The 14,521-nt window shown below is 39.7% G+C and overlaps 1 protein-coding gene across 1 annotated transcript; it reads left to right on the top strand.

Annotated features, from left to right (window-relative positions):
- Positions 1 to 5,237: 5,237 nt before the first annotated feature.
- On the top strand, positions 5,238 to 6,005 carry LOC149139898 (uncharacterized). The gene has a single exon (XM_089450849.1). It carries the CDS (start codon positions 5,238 to 5,240, stop codon positions 6,003 to 6,005), a length of 768 nt encoding a protein of 255 aa, XP_089306975.1.
- Positions 6,006 to 14,521: the final 8,516 nt, after the last annotated feature.

The following is a 14,521-nucleotide window of genomic DNA, read 5'->3' as shown; positions in this document are numbered from 1 at the left end:
CAAAATCTTGGGTTACATCTCTTGGGGTTAGGGTTTTGGTTGTTTAGGGTTTTCTCATGTTTTTAAATAATAAATAGGCCCTTGAGCCTCATTGTAACACAGTTCAGTTTGCATGTATCCACCACATATCTGTTGAAAACTGTGCAACAAGAAATGCTAAATTTAGAATGTGCTAAAAATAACATGTCTAAAAATAGCAGTTTGGCCAGTGAGGTCATTGGCCACATTGGGTGAGATGTGAAACTGCTAAAAATAACATCTTCTAAAAATAGCATTTCTGGGTCCCTTCCTATTTATAGCAGTCCCTAGTCTATCTATAGGAAGCAAAGTTAATTTTGGTCTTAATAGCAGTTGGAAATATTAATTAATTAATTTAGTTGAGTTAATTAGCTAAGGAAATTTGAATTTGAAGTCTTTGTGAGCATGCACATGAGTTGTCCCACGATTGAGGAATTTATCCTTAATTTCTTCCACTGATTGAGGGAATAAGTATGAGTTCTATAATGAGAGAATCAGTTGACTTAGTTCTAACTAGTCAAGTCCACTTAGATTATTTTAACAAGTTGTTAAAATAATAAAATATAGTTTGTTAATGCTTGCATGCATGTGACAACTATTATTTTAGATAACTGAGGATTCACTCATGGATAACTGTTGCATGTTAGTTCTGTCAGAGAACCAGATGAGATTAGATGTGGGATAGTGTACTATCAGATGCTTGACTATTTCTAGTAAGTAGTTTTTGCATGGTTGAGGAACTAGTGTCCTCAAGGATTGCGTAGTTGGACCATTGGTTAACTTGGTATGTTTGGAATTAATTGCATATGCTTTTGCTATTATTTCCTAAGCAAACAGCTCAAGGAAATAGCGATTGGACCATAGGTAAAGCCTTTATATACAGGGTTTGGTTGGTTCATGAGACATATCTTCATATCTTCATAGTTCATTGAGAACTAAATAGCTTGAGAGCTAATTATTTTTGTATTGTGAAGAGGATTTCCACTTGATTGATAATACATGGTTGGGGTTTTACGCTGGTGCTTTCCCCTGGATATATCTTGTGTTATGTGTGATTATTTCTCTTGATCATGCATGTTTCTACTTGATGTTGCTCATGAATTCGATTATGCTTCCGCTTAATGTTTTGTAGAAGTAGAACAAGTATTATGCTTTAGGACATTGCATATATCGGTTTGTTTTACAGGTGAAATTTCTACAATCTCTTCTCAGAGATAAGTTATCATCGTGTGAGCTATCTTTATTTCCATTCTGTTTGTAATCATAGTTCAGTATTTTTCTATTAATGAAATGAAGTGTTTTTTTGCTGCATCTCTATATTTATGATTATATCTGTAATTTGTTGTGTTCCTGTTTAAGTTCGGATCAAGAATAATATTGATAAATATATGAAATTCACTTCACTTGGCAAAAACCTTAAGAAGTCTTCTCTAATAAATATATAAATGAAACCAAGTAACAAAAGGAATGTTGAAGTTTATGTTAGTACTCACATTCACCTACCCATTATGGTTCTTCATGTGAAGTTATTTATGTGTTGGATTACTCTTCCTTTAGTCACCTTGCCATAACCTAAATGCACGACCTCTTTGGGATATATAACACTTATGTAGCATCCCTGTCACTTCCTCACTTATCTTACACATTTGGTCATTTATTTGACTTTGTTTAAGCCTTTAAGGCACCCTCCAACTTCTTAGGATCCATCTTTGGCTCCATGCCCCTGGTCTAGCCCCTACTTAGTTGGAGTGCCACATTTTGGGTCCTTAATAGCCCAAATTAGGCATGCTCAACAAGGGGTCCACTTAGTCAAACCTTCTTAGGTTCTTTCCTAATTTCTTTGTATCAAGTAAACCATAGCTTTCACAACGCCATATTACCATTATAAGTTACAACTCATGGAGTTAATCTAAATTTTGAAGGAAGGACCTATAGTAAAGGGTCAGACCCACTTTTCACAATCAAAACCTATGGTACACTTCCAATGGATGAGATACATTGACCATTGATTATGGTAATGTTCACTTATTCCTTGAGGTCCTTTTCTAATCTATTTATCATACACTCTCCTCCTCTTTCTAATGCCTTTTTTATTATTCTCTCTCTCTAGTATCTCACAGGAAATCACTTGAATTCGTGTTGGATCTTAATCTGGCTCCTCTATTGCTTCTCCATCCTCTTTGGCTACTTGATTTTGTCATCTCCAACATGTTTATTAGTACCTCTTACTTCTAGTTTGGTTTCATCCTTGAAGGTTTGTTATCTTATCCTAGGGCGTCTCCCTTAACTTTGTCCCGTCTCACAACTTGGGCAATCCAACTCTTCTAACTCAAGAAAGGTTCCAATCACTACAATATGAGAATCTTTTCATTTGCATTATTCTTTGTTTACTTGTTCAGGTCAAAATTTTATCAACATTTCAAGCCTTTTATTGTATGAAATGTTTTCAACCTAATTTTTGTAGTAGATTTTGTATGATATTATGTTAGGCATAATTGTGGTCATAATATATGTAACGCCCCCCTCCCACATTTACCCAAGTTAACCGGTTCGTTGTGGTAAACATGTGACGGGAGGCTAATATGATCCTATGCAAATCTGCGTGTATAGTTAAGGAAGTGGAATCGATAAACACAACCAATCTGACCTTGTACACATGTTACAGAACCTTGAGGAGCCAACCAACCCTTCCAGGTGGCCAACCCCTAAGGTAACTTGACATTTTACTGACCTAGAGTCTCAATCGCTCCCATGACATGGGCATGCATATGACTGGGACCCTCCAGTCACTCCCATAGCAAGGGCATGCTTCAGCTAGTTCTGAGCCTGCGACCCCAGATTTTGTGTCACTTTTTTAGGTCCAGGACTCAGGCCACTACCCATAACTTCATGAAACTTCTAGAAATGAAAAGTAACATCGAAATAATGATACTAATTAAAATACTTGAACAAAGACTTGATCTGAACCCTACTAGCCATGATAGGAATTCTGTCAAACACGTCACAACTATGCAATCTACAGGTCATAGCAACAGACACGAGCTTAGGTGTCTCATACTTATCTGAGAATCACTAAGAAACATTGATGCCTTATCACATTAGCTACATTATCATCTATTAGTTCATATATTCATTGTTCATTCATATACAAATCAAAACATGATGAGAGCCATATATCATCATTATCATAAAACATATTACTAACCAACATATAAACAACAAAACTAATAAGGATACAACAACCATAAAATCCACATATAAACAAGTACATTTATGCAGGAAATACCAAGCAGAAGGAACTCTTATTAATTAGTGCAAAAGCCAACTAGATATAGGACTTCCATGAATCACCCGACCATAGATTGGCTGAACCAAAACTTTCTTTCAGCCAATCACCCCCGCGCCATATTCCAAGCATGAATGTGGGACTCATGAGCGAAACTATCCAGGGCTTCCTAAGGCTACACCACCTCACCCTCATCAATAGAACCAGACTTTACCGCAATCCCCACCGAATCGCTAGGCCCTAAATAAGCATGAATGCCATCGGATTTCTCCACCTACACCGTGAGGAGTTTGCTTGTCTCCGAGTCTCTAGGATTTTCTGTACATCCCATCATACAATGGTAGAGGATCCCGATGCCTAATCAAGACTCCACCCTCCAGGCTTTACAATATATCTTTCCATTCATCGACCAAGGATTCTTAGGCCTTATCGAGGGCACCCACCTCTAGGATTTACCGTATATCTGCCATTCACCGGTCAAGGATTCATAGGCCCACCGAGGTAACATAAAACTAGGCTTTACCTCAACCCACAGTCTTATTCAGGGGTTACTACGCCAAGGCTTTTCCTCAATCCTCAGTCTGATTGAGGGATCACTAGGCCATGTGTTATTTCTTTCGGAGACCACCTCACTCAGTTTTGAATCCATTCGACAATCCATCTCAACCTAAACATGAGAACCCCATCACTAAATGGCTATTCAGAAATGGAAAGGAAAGGCTGAAGAACACTGTTGCACTGGGAAAAACCCATGCCCATGACAATAAGAGAACCAAGAACACACATGCATAAACATGCATGCCAACACTAGCAAGGAGATTATACATGCAAATCGATACCTGCAAATAATCACGTTGTAGCTGCTTGATCCTACTCTTCCTTGCTTGATATTTTTCTTTCCTTTACCTTCTCGGTCCTTTCTTTTCTTATCTTGACCCAATGCTAGAGTGCTCCAAGAATGATCTAAGTGTCCAAGAGTATGAGAGAGAGAATAGAGAGAGAGCTCCAAAACTGAATTAACAAAAGGTACCAACTTATCCTCAGAAGCCTTTTATTAATGAGGCATCTATTTTCTCCATTATTTTCCTTTATTTTCCTCCTCACGTGCAACTTGTGACTGTTCCCCTTCATTTTCTCCTAATTTCCATTATTTTCATTAATAAAATACCAATTAATGCCTCATGCCTTTCCAAAGCCTTTGCGATTGCCTTTGTCAATTTCCTTTAGCCATAATAAACTAAATGAACACCCACACTAGGATGTTTTGCCCAACATTCAACTTGGAATAAGTGTCCCATAATTGTGGTTATTATTTTGCCTTTACTAACTTTTATTTACATGGAATTTTCACCAGGGCTGTTACAATATAGGTCACAATTATGTAAGAAAACTTGGTTAAAAGCTATTAAAAGAAGAAGAAAAAATCATGAATGAAAATAAAAAAGGCTTTCAAAAGGGAGTATGTTGTAAGAAATACACTACATTTCATTTAAATAAAATAAATAAAAAACAAAACATTTTGAAGAGGATCAATATATTGTCACTCCATAGAGGGGATAAAGTAGAAGATGTTGTATTAAATAAATTAGGAGAGGATATAAGCATTTCTAACTAGGTAAGAGTTAAAAAAAAATCAAATTTTCAAGTTGTATTTGGCATTCTAAAACAATTCATATCTCTTTAAATGGTTGGATAATAGTTAGATCTATCCTAAAAACAATAAGATTTCTAATTTGCGCGTTCTGCAACCTTCGGCTCTGCAAACCCTCGAGGTCTGCATCTCGTGCGATTTGCAGACAGCGAGCACGCCCGCCCTCTGCCGCTCTAATTCCTGCGAACATGTCCGCCTGAAGCTTTTCTGCATGTTGCGGTTGGACTGGTTCATGGATTGAGTTGTTGGATTTTGACAGTCCCGATCCTTGGGATTGAGACCATGGAGGGGTTGGGCACTCCCCAGGCATCTCTTCCGCCTCCTCTGCCAATCTCGCCTTCTGAGGCCTTCAATTGGCTCTTATCTGGGCTCCTTAAGAAGAAAAATACTGAAGCTGTGAAATTTGTAAAAAAACTGGACGATATTCCTGTGATCTCCCTTCCTCCAGAAACCCCGATCCAAGTTGCTCTGTCTTTGGCCGAACGGGCTCTCATCGGCCAGTTCACTGGGCTATGGTCGTCCCCAAAATCCACTGAGAGCTGGGTCAACAGAAACTGGGCGTCGTTGATCAAAGAAAGTGTCACCTCTTACTTTCTGGGGAGAGGATACTTCCTCTTCGAATTCACATCAAAGGACGACAAAGATCTGATCTTCCAAAACGACCCCTACTTCATGGGCCCTCAGGGTTTGTATTTGAATAAATGGACCCCGAACTTCGATCCAGTAGTAGATGTGCCCAAAGCAGTCCCGGTGTGGGTCAAACTTCCAAATCTCCCAGTGCATTGTTGGAATTGGGACTCTCTGAGGCACATTGGAAATGCCCTGGGGAAATTTATAGACCGAGCGAACAATAAAGACCAATATGACTGTGCCAGGATCTGTGTAGAAGTAAATCTGGAGGTGGGACTACCAGAGGCCATCACAATAAAGGTCAGAAGTTGGACGCATTTACAGAAACTGGACTATGAGCAGCTACCCTTCAAATGTCGGAAATGCCATGTTTATGGCCACTTCGCCAGAGGCTGCCCGATCACCAATGAGACTGTTTAGGGGAAGGAGGATGGATGGAATCAAGTCAAGTGATCCAAACCTTATCTCAAGAATCAGAAGCCAGGAGGCCCTAATGGCAAAGGGCCTCACCAGGCCACTGCTCAGCAGATCCCGCCCAAGCCTACTCTAGAAAATAAGTTCGATCCTATGAGCTCGCAACCAGAGGACACCCAAGAGGTCGTGGTCCAAAAGGAGACAGAAGCTACTCAGGAGATCGAGATCCAAAAAACAACTCCTTCAAGCAAAGGTACTCCCTCAGCCTCCCTCAAAGGAACAAGTGTTGAAGACCCCAAAGGTATGATTTTAGAAGAGGAGGAAGAAGAGCAGGAAATAGATGAATCAGAAGAGGAAGGAGAAATAGGAGAGTCCTAAACCTCGGTAAGAAGATCTACAAGAGGCTGAAAAACTGACAGGGAAAAAAGGGAGCAGGAGACTTACAAAGAAAAACTTCAGGGCAGCCAACCAACTTTGGAAAAACTGCTAGCCCCAAAGCCTAAGATGTTGAAAAATCAGCCCCAAGGCTCCAAGGGAGCCCACCAGAAACATAAATATCATCTCCTGGAACTGTAGAGGTATGGGGAGCAAAGATAAGGAAGAAGCCATCAGAAGCTTAATCAGAACAGAAACTCCAGACATACTTCTCGTCCAGGAGACAAAATTGGAAGACATAGTCTTCCTTCAAGCAAGCAAGAAACTTTGGTTCAAAAGTGAAGCAAGAGAAATCTCTGCCCGGGGCGCCTCGGGAGGGATTGGCACTCTATGGAACGCCAACAAATTTGCAGTCCTATTTGAGGCTAGGAATACTCACTGGTTGCTGCTGAAAATGCAGAATCTAGACACTAAGGAAACTTTTTGTCTTTTCAATGTTTACTCTCCAGTCAATGTCGGGGAAAAAAAGGACTGTTGGGATTCTATAAGGCACCAAGCAGACTTGACAAACCTGGAAAATATAATTATTGCTGGAGACCTCAATCTCACTCTTCATCCATCTGAAAAAAGGGGAGGCAGCGTAGTTCGAGATCCGGCAAGGGAATGGGTGGAGGACATTATGCAGGACTGGGACTTGCTGGATATCAAACCTTCTTCCGGTAAGTACTCTTGGTCTAATAAAAGAGTGGGCCCTGGACATATTGCTGCCAGGCTAGATAGATTTTTTATTCAAAGTTCCTATTTGTTGCTAGGCCTAGAACCCAGAATGCATATTCTTGCTAGCAACATCTCGGACCATAAGCCCATAAAGCTAGAGCTACTAGCTCATCTTGATCTGGGACCTATCCCCTTTAGATTTAGCCCTCTCTGGGTAAAGGAGCCAGACTTCATGCAAACTGTCAAGGAATGTTGGAATCAGCCTGTCAAAGGATCACCTTTCTATATCTGGGAGGAAAAGCTTAGAAGGGTAAAAGGAGTTCTAAAACGATGGGTCAAAACTCTGTCCAATCCGGATACAGAAAGGAAATCCATTAAAGCCTCTCTTGTCTCCCATCAAACTCGTATGGAGAACACCATAGTCACAAAGGAGTTATTAGATCAAGAAGCTCATCTGCAACAGTGCTTCCACAAGGCCTGCTTAGCTGAAGAAGAATATTGGAGATTAAAATCTCGTAATCTCTGGCTCAAAGCAGGGGATAGGAACACTGCTTTTTTCCACAAACAAGCCCAGGCAAGGAAATGATTCAACACTATTTCTGAGATTAAAGAGGATAATGACACTCATAAGGATTTTGATTACATAAAGAAAGCAGCCTTTTCTCACTTTCAAAACTTGTATAGTGAAGACAAGGATCCGAACCAATACTTAGATCTGTTAGACATTATACCCTCTGTAATTTCTCATCGTATGAATGAGATTCTTGAGGCCAAAGTCACTAAAGATGAAGTTAAAAAGGCCCTCTTTGATATGGATCCGGATAAGGCCCCTGGGCCAGATGGTTTCTCTACCAGATTTCTTCAAGCTTGCTGGCCGATTGTTGAAAAGGACCTTCTCAAAATGGTTCAAAAGTCTCAAAATACTCAGAAAATAGGAGGCAGCACAAACTCTGCTTTCTTAGCCCTCATACCCAAGGAAAAAGGCGCCAACAACTTCAGCAGATTCCGTCCGATTTCCCTATGCAATATTGGATACAAATTAATCACCAAAGTAATTGCAAATAGACTGAAGCTCATTCTTCCCAAAATAATTCTTGAGAATCAAGGAGGCTTCATCCAAGGAAGGCAGATCGTGGACAACTTCATCCTTGTACAAGAGGTAATTCATTCAAGTCTTCTCCGAAAAGAGCAAGGTATGGTGATTAAACTTGATTTAGCCAATGCTTTTGATCGAGTCAATCATAGTTTTCTTTTAAATGTTCTGAGTAAGTTTGGTTTTGGAGCAAATTTCATTAAATGGATTCGGGCATGCATCTTGGAGCCATGGATTGCTCCTCTTGTAAATGGAAGAGCCATTGATTTTTTCAAAGCTTCGAGAGGGCTTAGGCAGGGGTGTCCTCTATCCCCTCTGCTTTTTGTCATCCAAGCTTCTGTTCTCAGCTTCCTGTTAGACAAAAAGATGCAAGATCAAGATATTAATGGACTGTGTATTGCAAGAGGGGTCAAAAACATAAATCACGCCTTGTTTGCGGATGACACTCTGTTATTGGGTTCTGCCTCTCTCTCCTCTGCCTCAAAATTTAAAGCAGTTTTGGATGAATTCAGTGAGGCCTTAGGCAGCGTTGTTAATAAGAGCAAATGCCACATCTTCAGTTGGAATACTACGCCCAGATTGCTCTCTGCCATTTCTAGATGTTTAGGTTTTGCAGTGTCCTCCTCTTCGTCATGTTTCAAATACTTGGGTCTCCCTGTATTTCATAAGAGACCTGCAAGCAAAGACTGGCTCCCTCAGCTGGAAAAATTCAAGTCTAAGATTCAAGCCTGGGGTTACTCCTGGCTCAATACTGCTGGCAAATCAGTCTTAATTAAATCTGTGCTTACCAGCCTCCCTTTATTTCAATTTGCTGGGCTTCTCGCTCCGGTAACCATCTTAAAAAAAATGGAAGAGTACATACGGAGGTTCTTTTGGAAGGGAGGAAAACAGAATGAAAACAAGATTCCCCTTATCAGTTGGGAAACCATCTCCAAGCCACTGTGGGAGGGTGGTTTAAATTTCAAAAATCTCTGTCAGCAGAATGTGGCAATGGCAGCTAAGATTATCTGGAAGATCATTGCGCCCAAGCTTGGCTGGGCCCAATTGGCTCTCTGGAAAAAGTATTTCAGAGGACCTCGTTCCAGATGTTTAGAAAATGTGATTCAATTGCCTAACTCGGCATTCCTTAAACTGTATGCTAAAGCTGCCCCTCTAATTACTGCGCACTCCTACTGGATCCCAGGTAATGGCAAAAAGATCAACATCTGGACTGACAAAATCATGAATAAGGACCCAATTGAAGACAAAGCCTCCATTAGAGCACTGCGTTGCTGGATGGACAGAGAGGGACTGCGATCGTTGTGGGATATTTCTCTTTGGAACAATTCTGTTTGGGCAGGATGGAAACGCATTGAGGTGCCGGATCATTTGACCAACAAATGGGCCACGTTGCTTGATTTCCTGCATGGCTTGGCACCCACGCACATGAGGAAAAGAGACTTGAAAGGCTGGGGGCCGAATGCCAGAGGTTACGCTGTCTCCTTGGGGTACGCCAAACTGAATGAGAGGCCATACGTCCCCCCTGACCCAGCTCCTTGGCGAGGTGTCTGGCATTTTCCTTCATGGCCCAAAGTTGACTTCTTTGCCTAGCTTCTCTGCCATGGCAAAATCTTAACTTATGACATTTTGCAGAGGAAAGGGTTCTACGGTCCCTCCATCTGCTCATTGTGCAGTGAAAATGCAGAGACAACAGTCCATTTAATTCTAGAATGCAACTTCTCTAAGCAGATCTGGTTTTCCTTTATTCATAATTTGGATCCAAATTTCATGCTTCCTTGCTCCACTGCTGATCTTTTTTCTAATTGGGCAATCAGATATCCTGGTCCACCTCCTAAAAACCAGATAATTAAAATTGCATGGGCTGTCCTTCCAAAGGTTATCTGTTGGCAGATATGGCTAGAACGTAACAGAAGAATCTTCAGAAATACAAAGCAGAATCACAAGGCCTTAGAAATCAAGATCAAATGCCACATAAAGGAGTGCTTGACTGATATAAAAGATGACTCTAATCTCAACCAACAGGACATCACTTGGGGATCAATTCTAGAACTACAATTTCAACCAGCAGTTAGAAATGCCCCTACTATTAAAGACTGGCAAATAAGGAAATCTGAAACTGACTTTCAAGACTAGATCAAATCGCAAGCAAGGCACTCTCTCTTTTTTGATGGGGCAGCAAAGGGCAATCCGGGCAAAGCTGGTGCAGGAGGTGTTGTTGTAAATCCAATTGGGGAAAAAATCCATTCCTATGCTTGGGGACTTGGATATTCTTCCAGCATTCAAGCGGAGGCCTTGGCCTCTTTCAAGGCCTCAAGATCCTCAAAGAATTAAACATAAATGAAGCTAATGTTATAGGTGACTCCCAGATCATTATAAACGCAATGGCTTCCAATTCCCCAGCTCTGGATCTTAAACTAGCAAGGCTGATAACCAGAATCAAAGGCTTGGAAAACACTTTTCAGAACTTGAATTACTACCATGTGCTGAGAACTCATAACAAAGAGGCAGACATTCAGGCCAACAAAGCTGCCCTCCTCTCTACCGGGGTCAAGATGAAAGACGAAGAAGAATCATGGGAACCCATTCCATAAGCTGATTGCTACCATGTTTTATTGCTTGCTATTAAATAAATTTATTTGTATCTTCAAGAGGGGGAAAATATCTGAAATCGATTCCATGGATTCCTTATCAAGGAAGAAATCTTCAAGCTTCAGCTGCATCCTCACTCTTAGCAGTGAGATGCAACAGGATAAAGAAATCCCCAATGTAATCAGAATTTCGTCATTCAAGCCAAGATGAATCTAAACACTCCATAACTGTTTCTGTAAAAAAAAAAAAAAATAGTTAGATCTATCCTCTAATATATGTACTAACCCCATTTTCCCCAATGGGGGTGTCATTAACTAACACTTGGAAGGCGAAATGAGGAAGGACACTTGACGTTCACAACACATAGTATGGCTTGACAATGGAGGGTAGACTCGGGCCTTACACCCAATGTCCTTTCATGTTAAATACAAGCGCATGGGGTGGAAAATAGAGTTTGTGTGTTACAATAGAGGTGAGGTGCACCACCCACCCCCATGTTTCTGGTTTTATGAAGGTTGTTTGCAAGGTTTTGATGGTTTATAATCTAGTTTATTTTATTTTCTTCTTGAATTGTCAGTTGTGGCGGTAGTTCTGGGAGGTTTTGTGTTTAGTTCCTGGGAGCTTTTTCTCGTGGTGGTTTGTGTGGAGCGTCCATGTATTTTTTTATATTCCAGTTTTCTCAAATTTTCCTTTTTTGGACAAATTTTGTAGGTATCTCGTACCCTTGTCTGATGTTAGTTTATGGCTGTTGATATCCTGGAAATTTTTCATTGTGGTTATGAATCATGGTCTTTATTAATTCACTGGGTGAATTTTTTATTTATAGCTTAGGGTCAGGGTAATTGTTTCTTGTATTCTCCATTATGATGTCCAGTGTTGGTGGCTAGGGGTATTACTTTTTAGTCTTTGTCTCACTACATTGTCTCAGTGGTTTGGAACTTTGTAGCTAGTATCTTGGGGTCGCATTTGGGGAAATTGGTGTCCATTGCGACTCAGGTCTCTCCAATCTCTATCTTAGTTTTGTTCATTTAGTCTTGGTTGTGTCTGTCAGTGGTATGTTATTATGAGGTATATGGTTTTACAGTGTCGGGAGTTGCATTCAGTCCTTGCACTAGGTCCTCTATTGTGGTCTTTGGGAGATGATATTATTGTGTTTCGATCAAGTTTCTATGGGTAGTGGTTCGCTCTTTAACTTGTTTTGTTGGTTGAGGTCCTCAATTGGTTGTTTGTCTTGTTCTATGGTGTGGGATATCATGCCTCCCCGCTAACTCATGGCGAGTCATAAGGGTGGTTTTGGTCATGTTGGAGTTAGATGGGGTCAAATGTTTACAAGTGATTTGATTTCATCCTTATTTGATTATGTATCTTTAGAGGTGCGCAGGGAAATAATGATTCTGGAATCCAAGGAGTCTAGGGAATGCCCATATTTCTCAGACACAAAGGTTGTCAATGACAATTTGCTTTGATTTCTTGGCCCCGGGAAAATTCAGAAAAAAAAAAATAAATAAATAAATAAATTTCTTTTTGAATGCCTTAGCTATGGATCTGTAGTTGGATTCTCTACTACTGTTAGTATTTAAAGACAAGAAAATTCATAGCTATAACATTTTCTCTGGACTAGAGGACATTAAACGAATGTAAGATTCAAAATCAATGACATTGACACATGTCTGAGTCGTGTGGAGAATAATTTGGTCTCAAATTTGGCTATAAGGGATCTCACAAACCCTCCTGGAGACCCTGTTGGAACACTGCTTGCTAGCTCTCCAAAACCCACACTGCTTATGTCAGAATAATCATCTCTTATGGTTACCTAGTTTTGCTTCATTTTGTGATGGTTGGTTATGGCAATGGTAATTTTTTGGTCCTAGCTATCTCATGGCAGTAGTGAAGTCTTGGTGCTCTTTTGGTTTAGTCATGCTTGGAGTATTGGTTCTCTTTTGGAAAGTTACGACTGTTTAGAAGAAGGTTCTCCTCATGTAGTTTTTGGCATTGGTATCTATGTCAGTTATGGAATGTTTCCACCTTGTATTATGGAGCTTTTTCTTGGCAATGGTGGCGACTATTGAGTTATGTGATCACTGTTCTTAGTTGTTAATGTCAACGTTCCTTTTATGTGCCTTACAGTTTGTTCTCTGGCGATCTCCTAGTTTGTTCCATTTTCTATCTATGAACATTTGTAGGTCAGTTTTCATTACATATTATTGTTTTCCATGATGCAATATAATGTCTTTATTTACAAAAAAAATATGTACTAACCTCATTTGGATTCACTTGAGGGATAAAGAGTGATTGACATTTTTGATAGCTTTTAACTAATCTCTTTGGTATATTAGAGGATAACTTAGCCATGCTTCAATATTATGATGAAGTGTGGAGAACAAAGAACTCATACAACCAATATTGTAAAAGGGGTAGCTAATTTTTGCTAGCTCTTCACATTTTCGAAATGTTGAAATTATGGTGCTTAAACATAAAGATAACTCTTCCTAGAAATGTATGAAACACTACAATCCATCTTGTATGACCATGGATTGAGAAGTTTAATGAACAAGAAGTTGGCTCTTCAACATGAACTATACCACAAAAAAGTTACGAAGGCATGTGCAGGACAAAGATGTTGGGGTTAATGAAATTGTAGCATTTACAAACTTTGAACTAATTTATAAAAATATGTTAGATGAATAAAAAGTCAAGGTAGGATGGTGGGTTTCAAGGGGGAGGGGATTCTCTATAATCCCAAAGGAAAATCACTAGCTACTTACGCTTGAGGTCTTAGTCGAGCATCAAATTATCAAGCTATGGCATCTGCACTCTTTTGTAGCATTCCTTTTGGAAAAAAAGCCAAGGTTATTGACATACATTTTAGGATTCCATGGCGTTTGTTAAATCAATGCTAAGCATAACTACAATGTTGGATACCAAAATCATAGTCACCAATCCTGAATAAAAAAAGAGGCAAGCTCCTTCACAAAATCTTCATATTACCATGTGAAGCGAGACTTGAATCTTATGGTATACCTATAGGCTAATAACATTTAAACTACGAATTGGTGACTATATGAAAAATGGTAGGCATTATAGTTGTATTGTCCCCGAAGGTTTGATTTGGTATGGTGCATCTACCAACACCCACCACTAAAATTTCCCATGCACCAACAATTAGCATATTAACTCATTCGCATAGGGATGGGAGTACCAACTTTCCACCCCATATATCCACAACATATAAGCAATTAACATTACTCTAGTAAATGAATGTCCTAGTTTAAAATCCCATCATCTTTGTGGGATAATGGAGAATTTAGGCAACAAAATTGGTCACATGGGGAGTTTGGAACTAAAAGTGGATGACCTCCCAGGTGTCAACTCTACTTTTAGGCTACTTGTTAATTTTGACTGCAAATTTCTAGACCGGGGACTCCTACATGATAAGGTGGCAAAGGTAGCAAGTATGGATTACGATCATGGTCATTATTTCTCTTTTAGTGGGAAACTTTTTTTAATTTACAAGTCCATTTTCTTTTTCCATCTAGTTCTTTTTCATCTGTTATTCATTTTTGTGTTTGTTTTCATTATAATACATTGTGAGGAAAACTTGGGTTTTGGCCTTATGTTGTCATTAATTTTCAAAGCAAGAGCTAGGTTTCTTGTGGCTTGTTCCTTGTTTAGTCATGCAAATATATTTACTCTTCCCTACCTCTTCTTACTTGGCTTGGTTATTAGAGATATCGAGCATGGAGAACAA

Source organism: Pinus tabuliformis, chromosome X (genome assembly GCF_031772625.1).
Source record: "Pinus tabuliformis cultivar Carrire ecotype Pingquan chromosome X, CPIR1, whole genome shotgun sequence".
Taxonomy (NCBI): domain Eukaryota; kingdom Viridiplantae; phylum Streptophyta; class Pinopsida; order Pinales; family Pinaceae; genus Pinus; species Pinus tabuliformis.
This window is presented reverse-complemented; position numbering and strand designations above follow the sequence as displayed.

Coding starts and splice junctions, on each gene's coding strand:
- LOC149139898 (XM_089450849.1), top strand. CDS start 5,238: ATGGAGGGGTTGGGCACTCCCCAGGCATCTCTTCCGCCTCCTCTGCCA.